This window comes from Triturus cristatus, chromosome 6 (genome assembly GCF_964204655.1).
Source record: "Triturus cristatus chromosome 6, aTriCri1.1, whole genome shotgun sequence".
NCBI lineage: Eukaryota > Metazoa > Chordata > Amphibia > Caudata > Salamandridae > Triturus > Triturus cristatus.
Window position 1 is genome coordinate 1,872,581,794 of NC_140589.1, and position 24,701 is coordinate 1,872,606,494.

The 24,701-nt window shown below is 43.7% G+C and overlaps 1 protein-coding gene across 1 annotated transcript in view; it reads right to left on the reverse strand.

The window, feature by feature from the left end:
- Positions 1-3,015: 3,015 nt before the first annotated feature.
- Positions 3,016-24,701, reverse strand: part of LOC146822249 (uncharacterized) — a 52,777-nt gene continuing 31,091 nt past the window's right edge. The window contains exons 5-9 of the mRNA XM_085609444.1: positions 19,332-19,469; positions 16,210-16,317; positions 15,927-16,115; positions 4,574-4,684; positions 3,016-4,481 (exon numbers count right to left, since the gene is read on the reverse strand). Coding sequence (XP_085465570.1) covers positions 3,607-4,481; positions 4,574-4,684; positions 15,927-16,115; positions 16,210-16,317; positions 19,332-19,469 — 1,421 coding nt within the window. The 3' untranslated portion in view covers positions 3,016-3,606. The remainder of the gene's footprint in view (positions 4,482-4,573; positions 4,685-15,926; positions 16,116-16,209; positions 16,318-19,331; positions 19,470-24,701) is intronic.

A 24,701-nucleotide genomic window follows, 5' to 3' on the forward strand; every position in this document is an offset into this window, starting at 1 on the left:
GCTGGTTTACCGCCATTTCAAGATGGAAGGAATCCATCTTCTTCGCGACCAGCTCCGGCCCAACGACTGGATGGCCCGTCTCGATCTCGACGCTTACTTGGCCATCCCTATTTTTCCCCCTCACCGGCGGTTCCTTCAGTTTCCCTGGCGGGACAGGATGTACGAGTTTACAACGCTCCCTTTCGGCCTGTCTTCAGCCCCTTGGTGCTTCACCAAGGTCCTGTGCCCGGTGACCGAGCGTCTGAGGCCATCGGGTATGAGGCTTATCGTTTACCTGGACGATCTCCTCTTCATGGCTCAGTTTCCCCAAGCCCTAGCGGGCCAGCTCCAACGGGCGATTGATCTCCTCCAGAGTTTGGGATTCGAGATAAACGAGGCGAAATCAACTCTCATTCCGGCTCAGACCATGGTGTTCCTGGGGTTTTCCATAGATTTGGTGGATTGTACCCTCAGCCTTCCGTCCCGGAAAATAGCGTAGATACGCCACGAGCTCTGGAGGGCGCTCATTCAGCCCCAAATCTCCCTACGGCAGCTAGCCCGGATTGTGGATCTCCTCTCGGCCTCGATCCAGGCGATCTTCCCGGGCCCGTTCCGTTACAGAGCGCTCCAACAACCCATCATTTGCGCAAAGGGTTAACCTTCTCCCAGAAGGTAATTCTCTCGGCGGAAGCCAGGGAAGAACTACAGTGGTGGCTCGCTAATATGGAGGCCTGGAATGGGCGGGCGATTTTTGGCTCCGCGCCGGATATCGTTGTAGAGTTATACGCCAGCAGGTCCGACTGGGGCGTGAGGTGTGGCGAGTTTACCACAGGCGGTGTGTGGTCTCCACAAGAACAACAGTTGCATATCAACTGTCTCGAACTGTTGGCCGGGTCGTTTGCGATCCTGTGTTGGACCAGGGACTCGGTTCGGTCCTGTGTCCTCAAGATGGACAACGTGTCGGCCGTCCGCTACATCAACCATCTGGGTGGTACGCGGTCCAGAGCGCTCTTGAACCTGGCGGCGAATCTTTGTCAGTACTGCCTGGACCGTCACACTTCCGTGACTGTGGAATACAATCCGGGTTGGGACAACGAGGTGGCAGACTTCCACTCTTGCAATTTTCACGAGATGCGAGTCTCTGGAAGCGACATCCGGGAGTCTTTGTGGACCTCCAGAGCATCTGGGGTCCGTTCTCAGTGGATCTGTTTGCCTCCCGTTTAGACCACCAGCTTTCCCGGTTCTTCAGCTGGAGGCTGAATCCACTGGCGGCGCAGACGGACACGTTAATCCAGGACTGGCGGTCTGAAACAGGATATGCATTTCCCCCGTTCACCATGCTGACCAGAGTCTCGGCTCAGGGTCGGAGTCAGAAGGCGGACATAGTCCTGGTTTCGCCGATTTGGAGGTCTCAAGTTTGGTTTCCGATTCTTCTGGAACTTTCTTGGGATTCTCCAATCCCAGTTCCCCGTTTTCCAACCCTCCTTCTCAGTCCGGACAAAGTTCCTCATCCGTTGATCGTCATGGGCTCCTTAGCCTTGATGGCATGGAGGATTACAGGGGACAATGGGCGGTCCCAGGCCTTTCGGGAGCGGCTGAGAACTTCATGTCCAAGGCCTGGGCGGACAGTACCATTAAACGATATCGGTCCACCTGGAGGAGGTGGTGTCGTTGGTGTGTGCGACAGAGTCTCAATCCCGTGGCAACACATGTGACCACTATTTTGAATTTTTTGGCTTCTCTAGCGGAGAATGGCCTGGCTTACAGAACAGTTAACTTTCCGACCTGCCATTTCAGTGGGGCACGTCCCTGTGGATGGTTCTCCAGTGGGCGAACACCCTTTGGTGTGCCGCCTTCTTCGGGGCATTCGCCTCTCGCATCCCCCTGAGCCTCATTATTCACAGCTCCGGGATGTTAATCTGGTTTTGAACCCGTTTTTATCCTGGCAACCGAACAGGTTTCTTTCTCGGAAGGAGCTCTCGGCCAAACTGGCCATGCTTCTCTGCCTTATTTCCTGTAGAAGGGTTTCCCATGTTAGAGCCCTGGATGTCACTAGCAGGATTTTATCCCCTTCGGGGATTACCTTTACAGTTGGACGTCGCACTAAATGTGGGACGATGTCCATCTCCTATCCCGCACTCCCCAAAGCTTTGCGTGGTTTCGTGCCTCAAGGCCTATGAGGAAATGTCAGAGGAGTTTGACCTCCTGGCGAAAGACAGCTGCTTATTTCACTTCGCAAACCTCACAGAGCAGTGTCCTCCCCCACCATCGCCCGCTGGGTGAAGTGGGTGATGCAGGAGGCAGGTATTGACCTTAGGGCCTTTGGGGCTCACTCTACTAGAGGGGCTATGGCCTCTAAAGCATTTGTCCTGGGAGCTCGTCTGGAAGACATTCTGAACGCGGCAGACTGGTCTTCAGACTCTACTTTCAAGCGGTTTTACTTTAAACCGGTGATTGAAATGGCTCACTTGGTGGTCAGTAAGCTTTAAACGAGCATAAACCTCGCCTCCGGTCCTGACATAGAATGAAAAATGTCCTAGCTATCGTAACGGAAAGTTTCAATTCTATTAAGGACTCGGAGGCGAGGATTATCCCACCCAGGGTACAATGCTTGTGTCTTCCCGCCCTTGTATCTGAGTAAGTAAGGTTTTTATCTCCTTCATTCTGTTTGCTATTGCATGATGTTCTGTGATGCACAGTTTTGCTTTCCCCCTGCAGGGTAACCCTCAGCCCATGCTGTCGTCTGATTCTGTTCTTTGTTTCTGACAGGGGATTCCAATAAACAAGATTCTTGAAATGGTCAGTTTGGCTGACTGCGAGCGACGAAAGAGGGGGAATGGAAGACGAGAGAGGACTATTATTGCCGTGGAGCCCTGTGATTGGTGGACTCACGCAGACACTCTATACTGGGACACTCTTTATTGTTCAAAATTTGTTATTCCCTAATTCCCTATGGTTCATGGGAATGGTAGTTGTTAAGTTTCTTTGAATGGTCGCTATTAATAAAGCGTGAAAGAACAGCATAATCCTCGCCTCCGAGTCCTTAATAGAATTGAAAAGTTCCGTTACGATAGCTAGGAAATTTTTCATTCTTAGTAATGTGTCAACAAAGGTAAGCAAAAAAGGCTAACCTTTACCTCACCTCCGCTTTATAACAGGGTCTTAACAATAGCAAACTAGAAACATCTTCTGTTTAGATAGTTCCTTTCCTGGAGGGTGTCCACAATAACAAAAATAGTGGCACTGACTTGTCATCACTTTCAGTGCTTTCAAAAGAACCAAGATGCACCTTCTATACCACACTACACTTTCTAAATATAAATAAATTACATATGAACCCTTAACAACCATCACAAATTTCCCACAGATTTGAGAGATACGAGAAAATTGAAATTACCCCAAAATCCGGAGGTTTTTAACTATACCGGAATGTTTTTCCCAGGCCAAACGCACTTTCCGAACGGTACGAACTGTGTTGAATTTTTAAAAAGTTTGCGATTTGGGAGATAAAACTGTGGGAACCTCGTGGGGCAAAAACAAGAATCATGTGACAAGATCTCTCACAAACGTGATTTTCCAACAGTCTAACTGAAAAGCAGTGTGAACATTTTTACCCATTTCACATCACTAATTATGTGGTATTAGAGCAATATGTTTGTAAGGTGACTGGTTTATTGTCCTTTCGAAGTGGTTACTCATGTGTTTTGTCAAAGCTGTTTTGCGTCCAAAGCCTTTCTCACATTCAGTACATTTATAAGGTCGTTCCCCAGTGTGAATTCGATGGTGCACGTTGAGGGTTGAGCTATCCCTAAAGCTTTTCTCACATCCATTACACTTAAAAGGCTTCTCTCCCGTGTGTATTCTCTGATGTTTCGTGAGAGCAGAGTTGTCCCTGAACCTCTTATCACAATCAGTACATACATATGGTCTTTCTCCGGTGTGTGTTCTAAGGTGAACTTTCAAGTAGTACAATTTTGTAAAGTTTTTGGCACAATTTGGACATTTGTACAGTCTGTCTCCAGTGTGGATCCTTTGATGAAACCTGAGGTTAGAACCATGACTGAAGCTTTTCCCACATTCTGTGCACATGTACAGCCTCTCTCTGCTGTGAACTTTAAGATGCAGGAGCAGAAGCTGTCTGTCACTGAAACATCTACCGCAGGCAGGACATGTGTAAAAGGTCTCCGCTGTGTGAATCCTCATGTGCAGAAGTAAAGTTGCTCTGTCACTGAAGTGTCGCTCACAGGATGGGCATTTATACATGCTTGTTTGATGCACAAATTGCTTTGGTGCATCATGGGATGCCTTCGATATTTCTCTATCATGGACTTTATATTTAATTTCTGTTGTTTTTTTATTTCTAGCAAGGATATCACAGTCCACCATGTAGTTAAAATTCTTGGCAAATTGCTTGTGGGGCCTTTCACAAAGATTCTTCTGCTGCTTAGCTTCTTCTATACACAGAGCAGACTGCCTTTTGTTTTGGTCGTTGGGGACATCCACTGTTGGGAGGAAATGTAGTCAGACTAGATCACAAGCAAATCACTAAACATATCCACAGATTATCAAGGTAAATGAAACCCATTATACTCACTTTGTCTTGGGTAACTGGTATATTCCGTCCCCTCAGGCTGTGGCTCTTTCAAACCATAGGCCTCTTCCTCTTGTTTACATAAAGATCTGCATGGATGGTTTGTGGTAAAACCTAGACACAAAAATAGATTATTTTGTAATCAATGGTGCACACACTCTACAAATAAATTCACCTCACAGTGGGACTGGAATAGTTTACAGTTATAAATCTCTAGGTTGCAGCATTAAATGTGTAGGTAGCTGGAGACTCTTCACAGTACATTTTGTGTTTGGGAGCTAAGTAAGGCCAGTCATCATGTGGAGCACCATATGGCATCATAGTCATATTGAGCAGCAGGGATGGCAGACTTAGGATCCTTTCTTCAATTTGGTAGACTGTTCAGGGGTGACAGGCATTTAAATAGTGTTGTTACAGGTTGTCTGTTAGTCATCCCTCAAGATGGGGGAGAATGCCTTTCATGAATACCAGGAGATCCGGTCTCACGCTGATGAAGAAAGTAGGCTGTTCCTAAGATCACCACTTGGTGAATGTGACTTTACTGCTTGTGTTTTTTCAGCTGACTTTGTTGTGTGGATAGGAAGTACCCTTATTGAAGAAGTACTGAGGGCAGTTTAGGATAGGCCCTTGTAAGTTAAAAGGTGAGTTTTAGACTTTATTTCAGCTCCAGTAGGGCATCAATTTTTTTTAAAGTCATTGCATATCTGGAAGCAGCAACTACTCTTGCAGCAGCATCTTACACTTTCTGCAGTCTGTGGAGATGGAATTGTGGGAACTGGCACAGTCTACACTGGGTGAACTTAGTAAGCCTTAACAGAGGATTCATCTTAAGAAAAACATCACACCACCTAAGTGATGAGTATCAGAATCTATCTTTTGTGCACAGCCCATCAACTTTCGGAAGCACAAACAATTCCACTTCACCAAAGTGGGAGCAGACAGGAATAGTGCAAGCCTTATCGTAAGGGTGGGAACTTTAATGGCAAAACCTGTGATAGAAAGATTGGTGACATGTCCTGAAGGCAAGGCATCAAGGAATTGTGGTATATCAGTCCAGGAATCTAGTGTTCTGTAGCTGTCTGAACCATACAAAATCCATACATACAAACTGTGTATGGTTGCCTTGTCAGTTGATGTTTTCATTACACTGGGTGCTAACCAACACCCGCTCTTGCTGCTCTCAGCACTTCAGAGGTCGTCAGGGTGCCAGGAAACATACGCCATGTCAAAAAGCTCCGCAGAATGATCGGACTAAGCACATTTTGTCCTGCCTCCTCTACTCATGACCTTGCAGAGGAAGTGGCATCTACTGCTTTGACTTGGTGTAACCATCAGTATGGAGGTAAGTGTGGTTTGGTTATATTTGGAAACAGGAAGAGATATGGTGTAGTGATTAAGTTAGCAGCCTTTGAACCAGGAGGCAGTGATTATAATCCCAACTTTCCTGCAATTTCCAAAATATGTCCTTGCATGAGTGTGATATAGGGCAATTTCCCTCTTTGACCTACTTTCTGTCCTCCTCTAGGCGCATTACAAGCATAAGTGCTCCACTACCCTTCCTAAGTGTGGAAGTTTGAAGCTCTCTTGTTTTCCCTTCAAGCTCTATGAACTATCACTTAACATTACAACACTTTATTTGTACTATATAAATACCTCCTACAGTGTGTGACTACAGGAGCTGCCACCCCTGATCAGATTAGAAAGCGCTGGAAGCCCTAACTGGGTAAGGTGATTTATAGATGTTTCAGTCATTTTTATCTATGCTTTATGTACCACCTTATAAAGCATTACTTTGTGATTTAGCTACAGGTATTTTTAATAGTTTTTAACTGGATTCCTGGAATGTTATCCAGAAGCATAACATTATAACAACTCCCAGAACAATCTGTTGAAGTTGAGTCCGCCCTAGTAGTACTACCTTAGCAGGCTAGGATGAGGTGGCTGATAATGAAGCCTGATACATTACATGGGTGAGACCACTTCATTCAACATCTTAAATGCTCTAAGTGGGAGTAACTTCCTAAGCTAACCAGACAACATTGAAGAGAGGGGCACAATGTACTCCTTTCCATCTTGAAAGTGGTCACTGCGGCTTTTAGTGTTGATGTAACTTTTAGAGGCAAGCGAGTGACCTATGTGCCTCTCTTTTTCTCCCCCTGTGACATTTCGAACAGGTATTGTTCACCATAGATGAGAATCTCTTCATTTAAATGGTTTGAAACTGATATGCCCTACACTGTAGAAGATTACTGGGTACTCTACCATTCTACCAGATATTGTACACAGCAGACAAGTATCTTTTCATTTAACCTCTTCAGTGCCCATGACGAGATAGTCTTGTCATGGAGCACGGTTGGGCTGTGCCCATGACGAGACTATCTCGTCATGAACCCCACCCACTAGTGCAACGCCCGGCACAGGAGGGGGAAAGGGCGTGGCACTGAAGGGGTTAAAATGTTTGAATCTGACATGCCACAGACTGTAGAAGATTTCTGGGTACTTTACATATCTACCAGGCATTGTTCACCATTGTCATGGCTAGGCGGAAATAGGTACATGGGGTATGAATACAATACATTGTATGAATGTTTGGGCACAAAAAACCACAACTACCACAATCCTCAGAGAAGGCTGGCTATCTCACCTGGATGAGGTTACTTAAACCCCGCCCTTGTTGGAATCAGGGCTGGTCACTCAAAAAACTTCCTTCAGAGATGAAGCTACGTGATTTTGCAGCATCAGTTCAAGCTGCTGAACTTGGTATTCTCGGTTTCCTGGAGGCAGCTACCGGAGGGACGACTATAGGGTTCGGCGTCTCGCGCGCCTGGGAACAATATTCGTCGTAACATTCAAAACGCCTCCCGGTGTTCAGGAAGGTGTGTCCGTGACTCGCTTGATTGCTTCAAGCTAACGGACAGGAATGTAAACTTTCAGAGCGTCTCGCGCTCGCTCTACGGACTCCCTTGGACACGCTGTGTAACAGCGTCTGTTGTGGACTGAAGTCGCTCTTAATCCACAAGTTCTCCGAAGAAGGGCCTCCGCTCAGGAGGAGCGCTTCTGTTCTGGTCCGCCCTCGGATGACACGCTCAGGAGAGCGCAAACGTGCTGGGTATTCTTTATTTAATTTCGCCAACCTCCCAAGTGAGGCTACGTCCGCGCTATTCCGCGCTTCAGGATTTTGTTTATCCCCGACTCGCCTGCTAAGCTCTGGAGAGCTGAACTAGTTGAACAATCATACCCACAGTATCAGGAGGCTCAGAGCAGCCAAACGGACGGACGATTCCCAGTCATAGAGGATAATCTGCAATAAGATAAGTACCTTCTTTTGTGGTGACACAGAACTATATTCTTTTTTGTTTACTTTATTTTTCTCTTTTGTGCCTTTTTTCTTGAGAGAAGCACCGCTGTTATATGAGTAAGTACTTGACACATAGGGGTTCAAGGTGATACTATGCATAAGAAGGGGATAATATCATTTGTGTGTTTTGTGTTTCACTTACAGGGCATAAGAGGTGGACTGTAGAAGAGTGAGGTCTACATCTTCTGATGACATCCCTATTCTGAGCCAAGCAGCAGCAACGTTATTGTTTCTTTTGTCCCTTTGTTCCCTTTCCCCTATGGTGGTGTTATCTGTGAAGTGTTATATATGTAAATACTCATAGGTATCTCCATATAGGGGAAGGGATTAATTAGCTTCTACCATCGTTGCTGCTAAATCCGGCTTTAAGGTAAGTGGTTAACCTTCCTCTGTCTTACAACCATAGACAGGTTTCTCTTCAGTTACAAGGTTTGTGTTTGGAAATGCAGTATGAAATGCAGTACCCTACTGTTCAGTAGGTTTCTCAATAGAAAGATACTGAATTACAATAACACTGCTTATCTTGGTCAACTGGCCTACAACAGTATGCGGTCGAGTGATTTTCATTTACAAATTGATATTAAAAAAACATTTTGTTTTCTCTTCCTTTTTTGTTCCTGAAGTTCTTTCAGGCAACTATGTGATCTGAACCTACTTTTACCTTGGAAATGAAGGGCTTGGATGAGTAGGGTTTTATCAATTCCCTAACAAGACTCATTATTTTCTCCTGAATATTTTGTTCTGACATATCACAGGCTAATTTAATAGGTGCTCTATTTTTACTGTGTGCTAATATATTTGAATAACACACACATTAGATCGCCTGTAAGTTTAAGGAATTTACTGAGAATTCATGTCAGGACCATCATGTCAATCAACATAGAGCTTGGGTACTGGGATTATCTCAACATCGCAAAGTGAGTTTTTAAGCGACCGCCACATGTTTTGGTTTATCTAATGTTTATATTTAACTCCTTCAGTGCTCATAACGGAATGGTTCCATCATGAGTGTGCTCATGACGGAATCAGGAAATCCCTCTGCTGCAGACAGCAGAGGGATTTCCCTTTTTTTTTGGCCTGGGGAGAAGGGGAAGACGGGGCAGTAGCCCCCAATCTGCCCCCCGTGGGGGCAGAAAGCCCTCTTGAAACCAGGGATTTGTTTTTTATTGATGTTGGGGGCTGCCCAGAAAGGGCATGACAATGCCCCCAGCCCATCCTCCAGAGAAAAGTCAGTCTTTCTGCCCCCAGGGGGCAGACGGGGGCCGCCGCCCCCAAACTGCCCCCGGGGGGCAGAAAGCTCACTAGAAACCAGGGATTTCTTTCTTTTTTTTATTAATGTAGGGGTGGGGGCTGCTCAGAATGGGCATGATAATGCCCCCAGCCCCCCCTCCAGAGAACAGTCAGTCTTTCTGCCCCCAGGGGGCAGATGGAGGCAGCCGCCCCCAATCTGCCCCCCGGGGGGGGCAGAAAGCTCACTAGAAACCAGGGATTTCTTTCTTTTTTTTTTCTTAATGTAGGGGTGATGGCTGCTCAGAATGGGCATGATAATGCCCCCACCCCGAAAACTATTACCACAGTCTTTCTGCCCCTCCCCGGAGGCATATTGGGGCAATAGCCCCATATCTGCGCGCCCCCCGCGGGGCCACTTGTGTGCCTCTCACCAGGTTCTGTTACCCAGAACCCCTTGCAAACCTCAAACTTAGTTAAAAAAAAAAAACACCTTTTCTTCACAATTATGTGATGGAAAGTTCTGGGATCAGCATGGATCCACAAAATTTCACCCACCCCGCATTACCCAAAGTTTTCCGGGAAAAATGATACCCAACTTGTGTGGGTAGGCCTTGTGCCTGCAACAGGAAATGGCCCAAAACGCAAAGCCCAAAACGCAACGTGGACACACCGCATTTTCATAGTGAAAACTGACCCTTTTTTTGCAAAGTGCCTAGCTGTCAATTTTGAACCCTAGCTCTGCCGGCACCTACGGAAACCTAGCAAACCTATACATTTTTTAAAACTAGACACCCAGGGGAATCCAGGATGAGGTGACTTGTCTGGCTCTCACCAGGTTCTGTTACCCAGAATCCCTTGCAAACCTCAAAATTTGTTTAAAAAAAAACACATTTTCCTCACATTTCTCTGGTGGCAAGTTCTTGAATCTGCGCGGATCCACATAATTCCACCCAACCCGCATTCCACAAAGTCTTCCGAGAAAAATGGTATGTCACATGTGTGGGTAGGCCTAGTGCCCACGACAGGAAACAGTCCAAAACGCAACGTAGACACACCACATTTTACAGTGAAAACTGACACTATTTTGCAAAGTGCCTAGGTGTAAATTTTGGACCGTAGCTCTGCCAGCACCTAGGGAAACCTAGTAAACCTATACATTTTTTTAAACTAGACACCCAGGGGAATCCAGGATGGGGTGACTTGTCTGGCTCTCATCAGGTTCTGTCACCCAAAATCACTTGCAAACCTCAAAATTTGTAAAAAAAAAACACATTTTCCTCACATTTCTGTGGTGGAAAGTTCTGGAATCTGTGTGGATCCACAAAATTGCACCAAGCCCGCATTCCCCAAAGTAAATGGTACCTCACTTGTGTGGGTGGGTCAAGTACCCACGACAGGCAAGGGCCTAAAACCTATTGAAGCGACATGAAAATTTCCTATCACAAAACAACCAGGTTTTGCGAGGGGGGTCCCATGAGATTTTGGCTCCGGGCTCAGCGGCCCTCTAGGAAAACCTACTAAACCCACACATTTCTGAAAACTAGACACCCTAGGGAGTAAAGCAAGGTATGGCTTGCGTGGGTCCCCCAACATTTCCCTACCGAGAATCCCCTGCAAACCTCAAATTTAGATGAAAAAAATCACTTTTTCCCCAAATTTCGGTGTGTGAAAGTTTTGGAATCTGCGTGGATCCACAAATTTCCTTCTGCACAGCATTGCCCCAGGTCTCCCAATAAAAATGGTACCACACTCGCGTGGGTGGGTCAAGTACCCGCGACAGGCAAGAGCCCAAATCCTATTGAGGCAACATCACAATTATCTATCACAAAACAACCTGGTTTTGCAAGGGGGGTCCCTTAAGTTTTTAGCCCCATGTTCGGCGGCCACCTACGGGAATCTACCAAACCCACACATTTCTAAAAACTACACAGCCAGGGGAGTTTAGCAAGGTATGACTTGCGTGGGTCCCCCAACATTTCCCTACCCAGAATCCCAAGCAAACCTCAAATTTTGTTGAAAAAATCAATTTTTTCTCACATTTCTGTATGGGGAAGTTGTAGTTTCACTGGGCTGACACAAATTTCTTACCACCCAGCGTTTCCCCACATGTCCCGATAAAAATGGTGCCTCACTTGTGTGCGTAGGCATAGGGGCTGCAACAGGAAATGGCCCAAATCGTACTGTGGAGACTTCAAAATTACCTATAACCAAACTACCTGGTTTTGGGAGGGGGGCACCTGGGGTTTTGGCCCCGGGCTTGCTGCCATCTAGGGAAACCTACCAAACCCACACATTTTTTAAAACTAGATACCCTGGGGAGTCCAATGGGGTATGGCTTGCGTGGATCCCCCGTTTCCCCTCCCAGAATCCCTTCAAACCTCAAATTTAGCTGAGAAAAACACATTTTCCACATATTTTGTGTGGAATCACTGTGGCGGCACAGATATCCTACCCCACAGCATTCTGCTTAGTGTCCCGAGTAAAATGATACCTCACTTGTGTGGGGTGTCAAATGCAGAATTGGCTAAAGACGTATTTTTAAAAAAATTTAGCGCTTAGAATTTTCGGTGCTATACCCTTATTCCCTATGTTTTGGGCTCTTCCCAGTCACAGGCTGTTGCCCCACCCACACAAGTGAGGTATCTAGTGGTGTCTAGTTTTCAGAAATGTGTGGTTTTGGTAGTTTTCCAAGATGGCTGCCGAGCCAGGGGCAAAAAACCCAGGTGACCCCTCTTGCAAAACCAGGTTGTTTTGTGAAAGGCCATTTTGATGTCTCCTCAATACGTTTTGGGCCCTTGCCTCTCACGGGTACTTGACCCACCCACGCGATTGAGGTATCATTTTTATCGGGAGACCTGAGGGAACACTGGGTGGTAGGAAATTTGTGGATACACGTTAATTCCAGACCTTTCCCACACAGAAATTTGAGAAAAAAGTGATTTTTTTTCAGCTAAATTTGAGGTTTGCAGGGCATTCTAGGTAGGAAAACGTTGGGGGATCCACGCAAGACATATCTTGCAGGACTCCCCCGGGTGTCTAGTTTTCAGAAATGTGTGGGTTTGGCAGGTTTCACTAGATGGCTGCTGACTCGGGACCAAAAACTCAGATGCCCCTTATGTATCCGAAAATGACCTGGTTTTGCAAGGGGGGGTCCCAAGAGTTTTTGGCCTGGGCTCAGTAACCATCTAGAGAAACCTACCAAACCCAGACATTTCTGAAAACTAGAGACCCAGGGGAGTCCAGGGAGTTATGGCTTACATGTATACCCCAAAGCTTTCCTACCCAGAATCCCCTGCAAACCTCAAATGTTGTTGAAAAAAAATCACTTTTTTCTCAAATTTCTGTGTGGGAAAGTTCTGGAATCTACGTGGATCCACAAATTTCCTACCACCCAGCGTTCCCCCAGGTCTCCCGATAAAAATTATACCTCACTCGCATGGGAGGGTCAAGTACCCGTGGCAGGCAAGGGCCCAAAACGTGTTGAGGAGACATCAAAATGTCCTATCACAAAACAACCTGGTTTGGCAAGGGGGGGGTAACTGGGTTTTTGGCCCCGGGCTCGGTGGCCATCTTGGAAAACTACCAAACCCACACATTTCTGAAAACTAGACACCCGGGGGAGTCCAGTGAGGTATGACTTGCATGGGTCTCCCAACTTTTTCATACCCAGAATCCCCTGCAAACCTCAAATTTAGCTGAAAAAAATCACTTTTTTCTCAAATTTCTGTCTGTATGGGAAAGTTCTGGATTCTACGTGAATCCACAAATTTCCTACCACCCAGCGTTCCCCCAGTTCTCCCGATAAAAATTATACCTCACTCGCGTGGGCAGGTCAAGTACCTGAGACAAGCAAGGGCCCAAAACGTATTGAGGAGACATCAAAATGACCTATCACAAAACAACCTGGTTTTGCAAGGGGGGTCACCTGGGTTTTTGGCCTCCGGCTCGGTGGCCATCTTGGAAAACTACCAAACTCACACATTTCTGAAAACTAGACACCCAGGGGAGTCCAGCGAGGTATGGCTTGCATGGGTCCCCCCAATGTTTTCTTACTCAGAATGCCCTGCAAACCTCAAATTTAGCTGAAAAAATGATTTTTTTTCCTCAAATTTCTGTATGGGAAAGTTCTGGAATCTATGTAGATCCACAAATTTCCTACCACCCATCGTTCCCCCAGGTCTCCCGATAAAAATGATACCTCACTCGCGTGGATGGGTCAAGCACCCGTGACAGGCAAGGGCCCAAAACGTATTGGGAAGACATCAAAATGACCTTATCACAAAACAACCTGGTTTTGCAAAAGGAGTCACTTGGGTTTTTGGCCCGGGCTCGGCAGCCATCTTGGAAAACCAAATACACACATTTCTGAAAACTAGGCACCCAGGGGAATCCAGCGACGTAAGGCTTGCGTGGGTCCCCAAACGTTTTCCCACCCAGAATGCCCTGCAAACCTCAAATTTAGCTGAAAAAAAACACATTTTCCACTTATACTTGGGTGGAATCACCGTGCCGGCACAAATGTCCTACCCCACAGCGTTCCCCTCAATCTCCTGAGTAAAATGATACCTCACTTTTTTTTTTTTTAAATGATTCCTCACTTGTGTGAAGTTTACAGTGTAAATTGTAACATACATTCTAATTATTTTATTAATAGTTTTAAATTATATATGTTGAAATAAACAAACATATAAATATGAATTTTTTAAAATAAGTCCAACATTTATATATAATTTCAAATTATTTACTTATATTGAAATTACATTATATATAACTGTTTAATGTTAATATATTTAATGTTTACTATGTTTTACTATGTTTATATTAAAAAATGTTATTTTTAAGTTTGATATTAGTGTATAACTATATTTCTTTCAATATTTCTGTAATTTCCACTATAAGTATAGGATAATGAGATTTTAGTTCTATATATTTTTGATACAATATTTATGACCCACAATATCTGTGGTTTCAGATTTTGTCTGTGAACCGTCTATGGCACAATACCAAATCCACTTTCTATAACTTTTCACCGCTTAGCCCCAAATTCGGAACAGAAAATTCTGGCTCTCAAGGAAGACCTACTATCTCAGGCTAAGAAAACAAATCAAACAAGTTACTTACCTTCGGTAATGCTCTTTCTGGTGAATACTCTATCTAACCATAGAATACTCCCCAATCACCAGACTGGATCAGGAAAACCTTTCCATGGAAGTGCTCTTGGATGCCACTAGGTGCTGTCTTGCAGCTCCACAGTGACTCGATAACACCCTGGAAGTGACAGAGTGGAACTGCATATAAGCATCACCACTGCACGATGACCTGTTCCTTCTTTTTTTTCCCCTTTATTCCCCCTCAGATGCAAAGCGTGAACAATCGTCGATAACAGTATGTTGAGTACTAACTTGGGACCTTTTTAGATGTTAAAAAGATGTTACACCATAGAATGGGGAGTTGTAAGGGGGGTGAGGAATCTGCAGTTAGAGTATTCACCAAAAAGCGTATTACAGAAGGTAAGTGACATGTTCTACTGAAAGATAATTCTAACCACTGCAGATTCCTCATCTTAGATGAGATACCAAAACAATGCCTCCCCAGGGGTATAGTCTGCGGACTAGACTCTAACTAAAAGTCTTGTAGGACTGGGTGGGTGAGATGTCCTTCCCGCCAGACCCGCCTGCCAAAGCTGTAATGCTTTCTAAGTGTATGCACTGATGCCCTGGTTGATGCCTGGAAAATATCAAGGAAAGGCTCTTGTGTGCAAATGCAGTGGTAGCAATCGTAGCCCTGGTGGAATGGGTTCTCAGACCTACTGGGGGCTCTTCTTGACCAATACATAGCAGACCTTAATACAGAGGACTCTCTGCCTCAACTGGGTCCTTTTCTACACCGCCCTTTCTTTTTTCATCCCAGAAAACTACACAAAAAACTGATTGTCCACTCGTTGGTCATTGGTATGGTCCAGTAGTTCACTTACGTGACTAGCTGATAGAACTGCAATGATGAAGACAGTCTTTAAAGTCAGGAAGTTCCAGGAAACAGCTATGCATTGGTTCGAAGGGTACACACATGAGAAATGTTGAGACCATGGTATACAATGACAATACATAACAACATTGAAATAATAAGCGACAACTACAACCAGCAATTGTTTGTCTTAAAACATGCTTCACATTAATTCTCCATAATAATGCTCTACCTGCAACTCCTTCTACTGTTATTACAATCACTCCTTTCCTACTCAGGAACATCCAAGGCAATGCCAGTGATGTACCTCCACAGTTTTACAAGGTCGGCTTCCTTTTCCTCACTACAGTAAGTAGATTTTCTGGTGGTAAGTAGGGGGAGGATTGCACTGCACATTTATTAGGTTGCTCTTCAGTGTGGGCTATTTGACATTCCAAGAGGGTTGAGCATTATCACCCCTAGCACTGTGATACAGGGCAGTCAAATATTCCTAGTGCTTGGAAAGAGCTGACATGTCTGAATTTTATATCTCTACACTTGGATGCTGTCTTTGCAGCTAGGTTCTCAGGTGAACAATCAGACACAATATTTTTGTGAAGCTCTTACCACAGTTTGTACATTTGTTTAGCCGGTCTCCTGAGTGAATGCTGCGGTGGAATATAAGGTAAGAGGTCCCCCTGAAGGTTTTCCCACACTCATTGCAAATAGAGACTCTATTCTCTGTGAATGTGCCCAAATGTGACTGTAGGGTTGTGCTGCCAACGAGCCACATCTTAGAGCATGTATTTTCAAACAGTCTCTTACCAGCATGGTGTTGGCATTGGTCAGTCCGTTCAGAATCTGTGTTGTACATCTCTCCTGCTTCATCTCTTGGATACGTTGAAGGGAGAGTCGGTTTCCTGAGCTGCAGCTGGCAGTCAACTGTAGTGCACTGCTTGAGCCCTTCCTCATAAGTAGTGGGATAGCTTTCATATTGTGCTTCGGTAACCTCGTCTGTTGGAAAGACATCCAGTCAATCACAGCACAGAAGGACCATTTCTCTACAAATTTGCCACTTACACAAAGTTTAAAATACCCCAATGCTTACTTTCGTTCAGACGTCTTGGAGACTTGGATCTCTCAGATTCCTGATGGCCAATGGAATCCAACCCTTCTTCTTTAGTTACAACTATGGCAGGGCTAGCACCTCTGATGCCTAAGAATAAACAGACAGACAGCATGAGCTTTGATGGGAATGGTTAGGTTCGTAGATGACGTTGCAAGGGTTGGTGCCATATTTGGTTAACACCCATATTTTGTGAGTGGTTATTGCCAGCATCAGAACTTTTAAATTACCTTATGATGGAGGGTCTGCATTTTCTAAATAATAATATTTATTTATTTATTGTAACTGTAAGGGAACAATACGCTATCACTCAGTGCTGTAGGACTGGCCTAATTCTTTTTTTTTTAAAGACTAATGTTTTTATCACAGATAAATCATTTTCAATAATCTGCAGAGTATGTGTAAATGTAGAACAGACTGAGAATCCGAGCTAGAGATGGCCAGACCGCAAGTCTGGTAAAAAGTCCCGAGAAATGGCACAAACTTTTTACAAGTCTACAAAGTGTATATACCCAACAAGGGCTAGTCTTCTAACCATATCAGACTCCAAACAAAAAGTAAAACGAAGTCTTGCAGATAGTTGTTGATGCTATCAAGGCTCCTAAAGCACTTTTTTGCATATGTCCGTAGAGTGTGCTAAAGGGCAGCCTTCGCCAGGGACTATCATTTCACCTGGTCAACTTTAGTTTCACCCAAAAAACTGTGAATTCTACGCAGTCATGACTGCAAAAAAGATCACTACTCAGGAAACGGAAAACTGGAATGTCCCCACAAACTCATAACTGAATCATAGAAATACCTCAAATAGAAAGATACTCTGCTCGCTCAAATACGTAATCCCTTCTGATAACTTTACAACTGCTTAGTTAGAGGTAGAAATAAGACCCAGATTATTCTTGATAAAATGTCATTAGAAAATGTGTTTTTAAATAAAATAATTAAGAGCTATCTCTATTTTGTTATCCTTTAGTAGAAGAAATGTATATTTGCTAATACTTATCAGTGGATTCAATGCCATTCTGAACTTATACTATATTTCTTCTGTATTCAAAGTGGCTTAATCTCCCACTCATATCAGTGAACTGAATCTCCAAATTGCATGCTCAAATGAATGCATCGTCAAGTTGCTGGTGCGCACTCACAACTAGACAATGCATTTGTTTCAGTGTGCAACTGAATATATTTAAGTGGCTTTTTTCCTGAATCCTCTTTAGGTAGGATTAAAATTATTTTTGATCACTCCTTCACTTGATGGAGGGTGCATCCTATTTACTTTCCTGATAAAGAACCCACTTAACTAATTACTAAGGGTCGAAACACCAACTAATTAGAATGTTTGGATGGCCATTTAAAAGGATATTTCTTCACTGAATATGGATAACGAAGTATACAAACACCCTTTAATATGAACTATGCAAACGGCAGCCATTTGCTTTAACACTGCATTTTAAATTGTTTTGATTCCCTTATTCTCACTCTGATCCCAACTCGCGAGCACTGCGTTTTCCCCTTTTATGCTTATCTTTTGGAGCACCCTCTTGAATGTTTCTTAAATGTGTAAAGAATGTTATTCTAACTTCATGTGAAAAGTTAGGCGTATCACATTCCAATCTAGACTCTGAGCTTTTCTAATACTGTATTGAATACCTGGAGGGGTTTGATAGCAGGCCCTTAGATACTATGGGGTCTATTAGGATGGCGGGCAGACTTTGTCCGCCTGCCATCGCCCCGGGGAATGGGACCGTCCGCTAAGGGTGCGGCAGTCCCGCATTGGCAATTAGGATGCGCCCGTCACACTGGCGGGCGCACCCCGCATTCTTTGCATTATGGCGGGCGGTGCTGTCAGCAGCACCCGCCGCAATACAAAAAAGGCATGTGCACATTTGCATGCACAACATGGCAGGCACCGTGCGGTGCCTGCCGCGTCGTCCGTGCAAATGCAGGGGGGTACCATAGGTACCCCCATTTTCCCCCCACCCCCCCAACATCCTGGGGGCCCGCAACAGGCCCCCAACTGAGGAAACCGCATGCCTTTCCGTGGCGGCGTTGAAGGCTGCTTCCTGCTGCCATCATAATGCCACCATATCAGGCCCCTTTTCTGCCCGGTCACTTGTGTGACCGGCGGGAAACCGGTGGACAGTCTTTCAGTCCGCCGGGGTCCCCCCGCCATACTAATATGGCGGGGGGAAATGGCATGCGGGCGGTGGCGATCCGCCCGACATTCTAATGGACCCCTATGTATGTAATATGTTCTAAATAATTCTGACACAACTACTATTGTTTACACTGACATTTACCCAAGGAATACAGGGTTGCCCCACTGCCATTGCCTTTAACTCAACTTGTAATCCTGACTTGCGTATAAATAATATCAGTCAGTTTGGATTTAAAGCACGTTAATTGACATTATGGGATGCCTGCCAAACAGAAGAAACATGAATGTCAGTGCACTTGTACATATTTTCCACGGAGCTCAAATACATGTACAACTTTACGTGCAGCTGCTGTGACTTTTGCTGGATGACGCTGCATCCGATCACCACTCCTACAAAAGCATTTGAAAACCAGAACTGGCTGTCAATGAGGGATCGATTGTACATCACGCGGGCATCAGAACAGATAAAGACTATTGCATCTTTGCAATGCCTAAATGCCATTGTCCTCCTGCAGCTATGATTCATCTTGTCCAGGCTATGCTCAGTTCTTTCTTTCTTTCTTATGAATGTTTTAAAAAATATATTGTTTCCTTTTATTTTAGCTTATGCAAAACATAGCATTGTTTATGCTCCCACATTTTACTTAATATACAAAAAGCGAACACTGTCTTTTGTCAAATAAGCACAGTGACGGCAGTCTTGAAAGTTAGGGGTTAGGGAATAGTATTTTTATGTCAGAACAGGAATTGGACAAAAGCTAGAGCTATGCAAGTCTCCATGGAATATATATTCGTTGATCAAAAATATGGCACACAGAAATTACCACAAAATTGAGAACATCATTAAAACTTTATGGCAAAGAAAAACTCCTGGCCACGTGAGGGGGTCATCTTTCATTTACGAAGCGTAACCTCTGGATGTCACATTCCACCACTTGGCCACACTCACTTGGGTTGTAGCAGTATGCACCATTTCTCCTCTGGGGCTCCTGCAGAGGTTTGGAATACAAGTCTTCCTCCAATTTATAGTATTCAGGGTGTTCTTGCTTGACATTCAGTGAAGCGCCAGATGCAGAGGCCAGACGGTCTACCACAGAAGAGAACATAACTGAAATAATCATGACTGAGGCTTCTCAATTGCAGTTCTACCCTTTGTTCTGCAGCACAGCACCATAGGTTGTAACATCTCTCAGCACTACGTTGGTCAGCTCAAAATACAGTATTTGACTTATGTGTGCATATCTGCTACTACATAGTAGAAAGAGCCTTTCTACTAAGCCCCACTCAGAAGCTTCATGCAAAATGCCAATCCTAGTACTTTCCACTTTACCTGCCTACGTTACAGAAACTTTCCATGCAAACCCAAAGGTGTTTACCTCATCCAATGCAAGTGATGCTATTCTAAGAGTGCTGCAATTCAGATGAAATAATCATTACAAACAAGGGTGAACAAGGGGCTGTTTCCCAGGACTCCTCAGAGTACCTCTAACTGGAAATAATTTCACCAACAGACCTTAACCAGCGGCTATCCGACGTCATGGAGGCCTCTTCAACTACAGTCTGCTTTGCCCCACTGTGCCTTGCCCCACTGAGGATTTTTGACTTCCATTTGAGAGAAGGTAAAACGTTTGACAGGGTTGAACCTGGTTTCTGTATTCAGTCTGCACTTCATTGTGGCTGGTCTTAACTTGCACCTAGGTACCGGTCCAGCGCAACCAGATGACAGCAGCTGGTGCGTAATGCTGACCTGCTGACACTTCTTAAAGGATGCCATTTTATTGCAAAATGTATAGTTCTGAAATGTGAGGTAACCGGAGTTACCACACGTATGAGAATGTGTTGGCCAACTTGTAATGAGGACCATGCATTAAAAATCGCATGTGTTAATTAACCCCTATCAGAATTTAACAGGGGATCACTCATGATCATTTATCTACAAAAGAGACTGATGCTACTGTGAAAGTCATGCCTCGTTCACCTCATGACTCATAATCATATTATGAATCGCTAATTTCAGGATATAATCGCACCTTTTATAATTTGATACCACTGGGACTGGGAAGTTAGGAGGTGTGATAATTAACCCCTGTAATAAGTGGAGTCCTTTAAAATGGGGCTTAGCATGCAGATGTTGGTGTTTTAAGCACCTAAATCCACATGTAGTTCTATTTTACGAGGCATTTTCACTTCTGGAATACACCTGAAGAAAATTCAGGGGTGTGTGGTTAATTACCACCAAACTTGTAATTCCCATCCCTGTGCAAACAGGAGTTTGTGCAGGCACTGAATAAATGGCCACTCTTAATTAAGACCCTTGTATCTAAAATATCAGTGTCTGGGAGATGGGGGCATAATAATTGTCATGCAGTGTTTTAGCATTCCAAACTATAGTGCCAAGAACCTAATGAATTAGAAAGAATTATTAGGAACAGCCTTAGGAACCATACTTTATAAATCCATGCTCTAGGTTATTTAATTTTCTTAGGTCTCGCTACAGACAACATTAGCTGTCTCGTAAGACCTATTTTCACAACGACATCCCCCACACATACATACTCGATATGCATACACATAGGGAAAGGAGCTATTGGTGGTCGCCTTTCAGTCTATGGCTGGTTTGAACAAGCCCCCTTAAGACACAGGCTGGTTGGGTTGCTTATCATTTTAGGGCCAGCCCACAGCACATCGGGTAATCTACACATTTTTTTACCTATACATTGCAAGATTTCTGCATGATCTTCTTTTGAAATATTTATTCATCCTAAATATTATGATGAAACCAGCCACTTCATAAAAATGTATTAAACATAAATAAACTTTACGGTTAAAACCCATACTTTGTTCCCTTCCTGCCCGCAACCTCTGGGTTACTGATCGGTGCTGAGTGGCTTGAAGGCTATCTGCACACCCAGCACAAATGCTCTGTTAATTTAATTTAATTTTTTTTAAAAAAAAATTATTAAATACCTGGTATAATAACAATAGATACATTGTATAATAAAAAAAAATCAAGCAAAACTAGGCTTTTACATTATTGGTCATAGATAATACAGAGTACAAAGTCGGGTGTTACTTAATTCAATTATATATATAATACAAAAATACATACATTAAGAAGGCAATTAATTAATAAATATTAGAAATATTTAAAAAATCTGAATACAATCTGGATACAGCTCTGCCTTACCGCTGGGAATCCCTCCACAACTTAAGGGGAGCCCATACTTCCAACCCCCAACTCCCTCATCTTCCTTCCTTTCCGACTATATAAAGCAGATTCTATATTATGTATCCCCAGAAGTCTAGATAACCACAGCTGAAACGTGGGGGCCAGGGCGTCTTTCCAGCTTCCCGCTAACATTATACGCAACACAGCCAGACATAAAAACACAAAAGCTTCCTCCTCCATCTTCAGCCCCAAGCTGCTGTCAATACCGGTTATCATTAGGGTTGGGGATAGGTTGATCTTTCTACCTAGCAGCCCCTCCCAAAACTTTTCAATCTCTTCACGAATTGTGCTCAGCTTATTGCATTGATAAAACATGTATCAAATTAGCAGGCTCCTCCAGACACCTTGGGCATTTATCGTCGTCCCTCTTATTCCACTCAAATAATTTGGCCGGTGTATAATATAGGTTAAATATAGTTTTATAGTGTTGTGCCTTTAAATTTGTGGAGCGAAAAATATTCCCTGCCATTTGCAATGCTTTATCTACATCGACATCTGGATCGCCTAGTTTCAACATCCAGGAAGCTTCAACCTTTTCAATATCATCTTGTAAACTTAATAAAAGGGTATTATATACCATTTTTATTTTTGTCCCCCCGCCTAATAAATAATCAAACATATTAATTCTACCACCTGGACTGAACCGGGGTCTGATACTCATTAAAGTATTACGTATTTGTATATATTTAAAACTTTGATTATCTTGTATACCGAATTTCTGTTGGATAGTACCGAAGTCTAACAATTGCCCCCCTTCTCAGATATCCCCTATTCTTATAACACCTTGCTGTTCCCATATTCTCCCCAATCTATCATAACTAAATTGAGAAAATAGTCTTGAGTTCCAAAGGGGAGTATAATAGTTTATTTTAGGGACTCCAATTGTTCTTTGAAGCAGCTTCCAAACCTTCCAGGCACTATCCATTAATTTGTATCGTGATTTTTTAAAATATCTTCTATCCGTTCTCCGCAACAGGAGTCCTATGGCTTCCCTACCCAGCATTAGTTCAAATATAGATGGCAAAACATGATTGCCTCATGCGTTATCTGTCTGATTTTTGGCCGGCTCAAATAGTATTGCCATTTGGCTAATTAGACAAGCACAATGATAAAATCTAATGTTAGGGATAGCCAGTCCACCCTTAGCCTGAGGCTGAGAAAGATATTTCATGGATCGTCTTATTTTACCATACTGCCATATGAAGTTCATGAATGTTGCCTCTATTAATTTCATTAATCCTTCATCAATCATATAGGGATGGAGCGAAAGAGATATAATATTTTGGGGAGCATAGTCATCTTCAATACATTGACTCTCCCTATTAAAGTCAAATGTAAAGCATCTATTCTTTTTAGATCCACCGTAATAGTGGATAGTAACGGAGCAAAGTTATCTTTTATAATTGCTTCAGGTACAGGGCTCACTCTAACCCCCAAATATACTGCAGATTCAGTGCACCTTTCATCATTCATTACGATATTACTAGTGCAAACTATCTGGGTCTTACTTTCATTTAACAAATAACCAGAGCATCGTCCAAATTCACTAGCGATCTCTCTAATACTGGTCATAGCCCGGCCTGGTTCAGGGGTTATTATTGCCAGATCCTCGGCATAGGCCAAGAGCTTGGTCTCGAATCCATTACTAACTATTGGTCTAATATTATCACAGCCTATCAGTCTTTGAATTAACGGGTCTATATATAAAGCGAAAAGAATTGGTGAGCAGGGGCACCCCTGACGTGTCCCCCTGGAGATAAATATTCTTTCCGAACTTGCACCCATTAATTGGATTCTGGCCGTCGGTTCAGAGTACATGGCCTGAATAGAATTTATTATTTTAGGCCCAAAGCCTCTATATTCCAATATCCCCCATAGATACTTCCATGTGACACGATCAAAGGCCTTTTCTGCATCGAGAAGGATCATGGCCATCCGTCCCCCCATGGCAGCCTGCACATCAAAAAGTGAAATAGCCCGCCTAATATGTCCTGTGGTCCCACGGCCTGGGATAAACCCATGCTGCCACGGGGAGACCAATCCGCCTATGATCCTTCCGAGCCTTTTGGCCACAACCTTTGCATATATCTTGGTGTCACTATTAATAAGGGATATTGGACGATATGATGCAGGATTCTCTGGGGGCTTCCCTTTTTTATGAAAAACTATTATATTGGTTTCCTTCCATGAATTTGGAATTACCCCAGAGCTCATTATACCATTAAATAAGTCCAGAAGTATCGTGATAATCTCATTCTGAATACATTTGTATACTTCTAGCGGGATGCTATCGGGCCCAGCAGCCTTCCCAGAGAGTAAATCTTGTAATGCTTCAGCAACCTCCCCTTTTTCAAAATCTTTCTCCAATACCTCTATATCCTGACTTCCAAGATGTGGGCCTGAATCTAAAAATTCACAACTATCTGCGTCTGGTGGCTTTCCTTCCTTATACAGATATTGAACGAAGCGTTTAAAAACATTTAATATATTTTCTGGTTCTGTATAGACCCTTGACCCCTCTACTAAATTAGTTATTTTATTCTTTATATTTTCCTGAATGATCCGGAGGGCTAACAATTTTCCTGCCTGTTCTCCTGTCTCATACAGCTTACCCCTCTGCGTCTGATATTCATCAGCAGATTTTTGTGTTGTCCCTTTATGTATCTCTGCTTTAATACATATAATCTTCTGCTGGATCCCCGAAACCTCTTTTCCCTGACTAATATATATCATATGTTGCTCCTCTGCTTCTGCTAGCTGACCAATTAATCTCTTATTATTTTCCCGCTCTTCTTTCTTCCCTCTAGCCGAAAAACCTATTGTTTCACCTCTAAGAGCTGCCTTAAATGCATCCCAGACAGTATTTCGGGATGCACTATAGCAGTTCATATTAAAATATTCCTGTGTCCACTTCCTTATATATTCCACAAAGTTGGGATTAACTAATAGCTTCCTCTCAAATGTCCATTTTGTTTGTTTCTTATTCGAGAAATCTGCTGGAAGCTCCAGAATTAATGGAGTATGGTCCGACAAAGTTTTTGGAAGCTTCTCAATTGTGGCATTCTTAATTTCAGATCTGGTAATCATAAA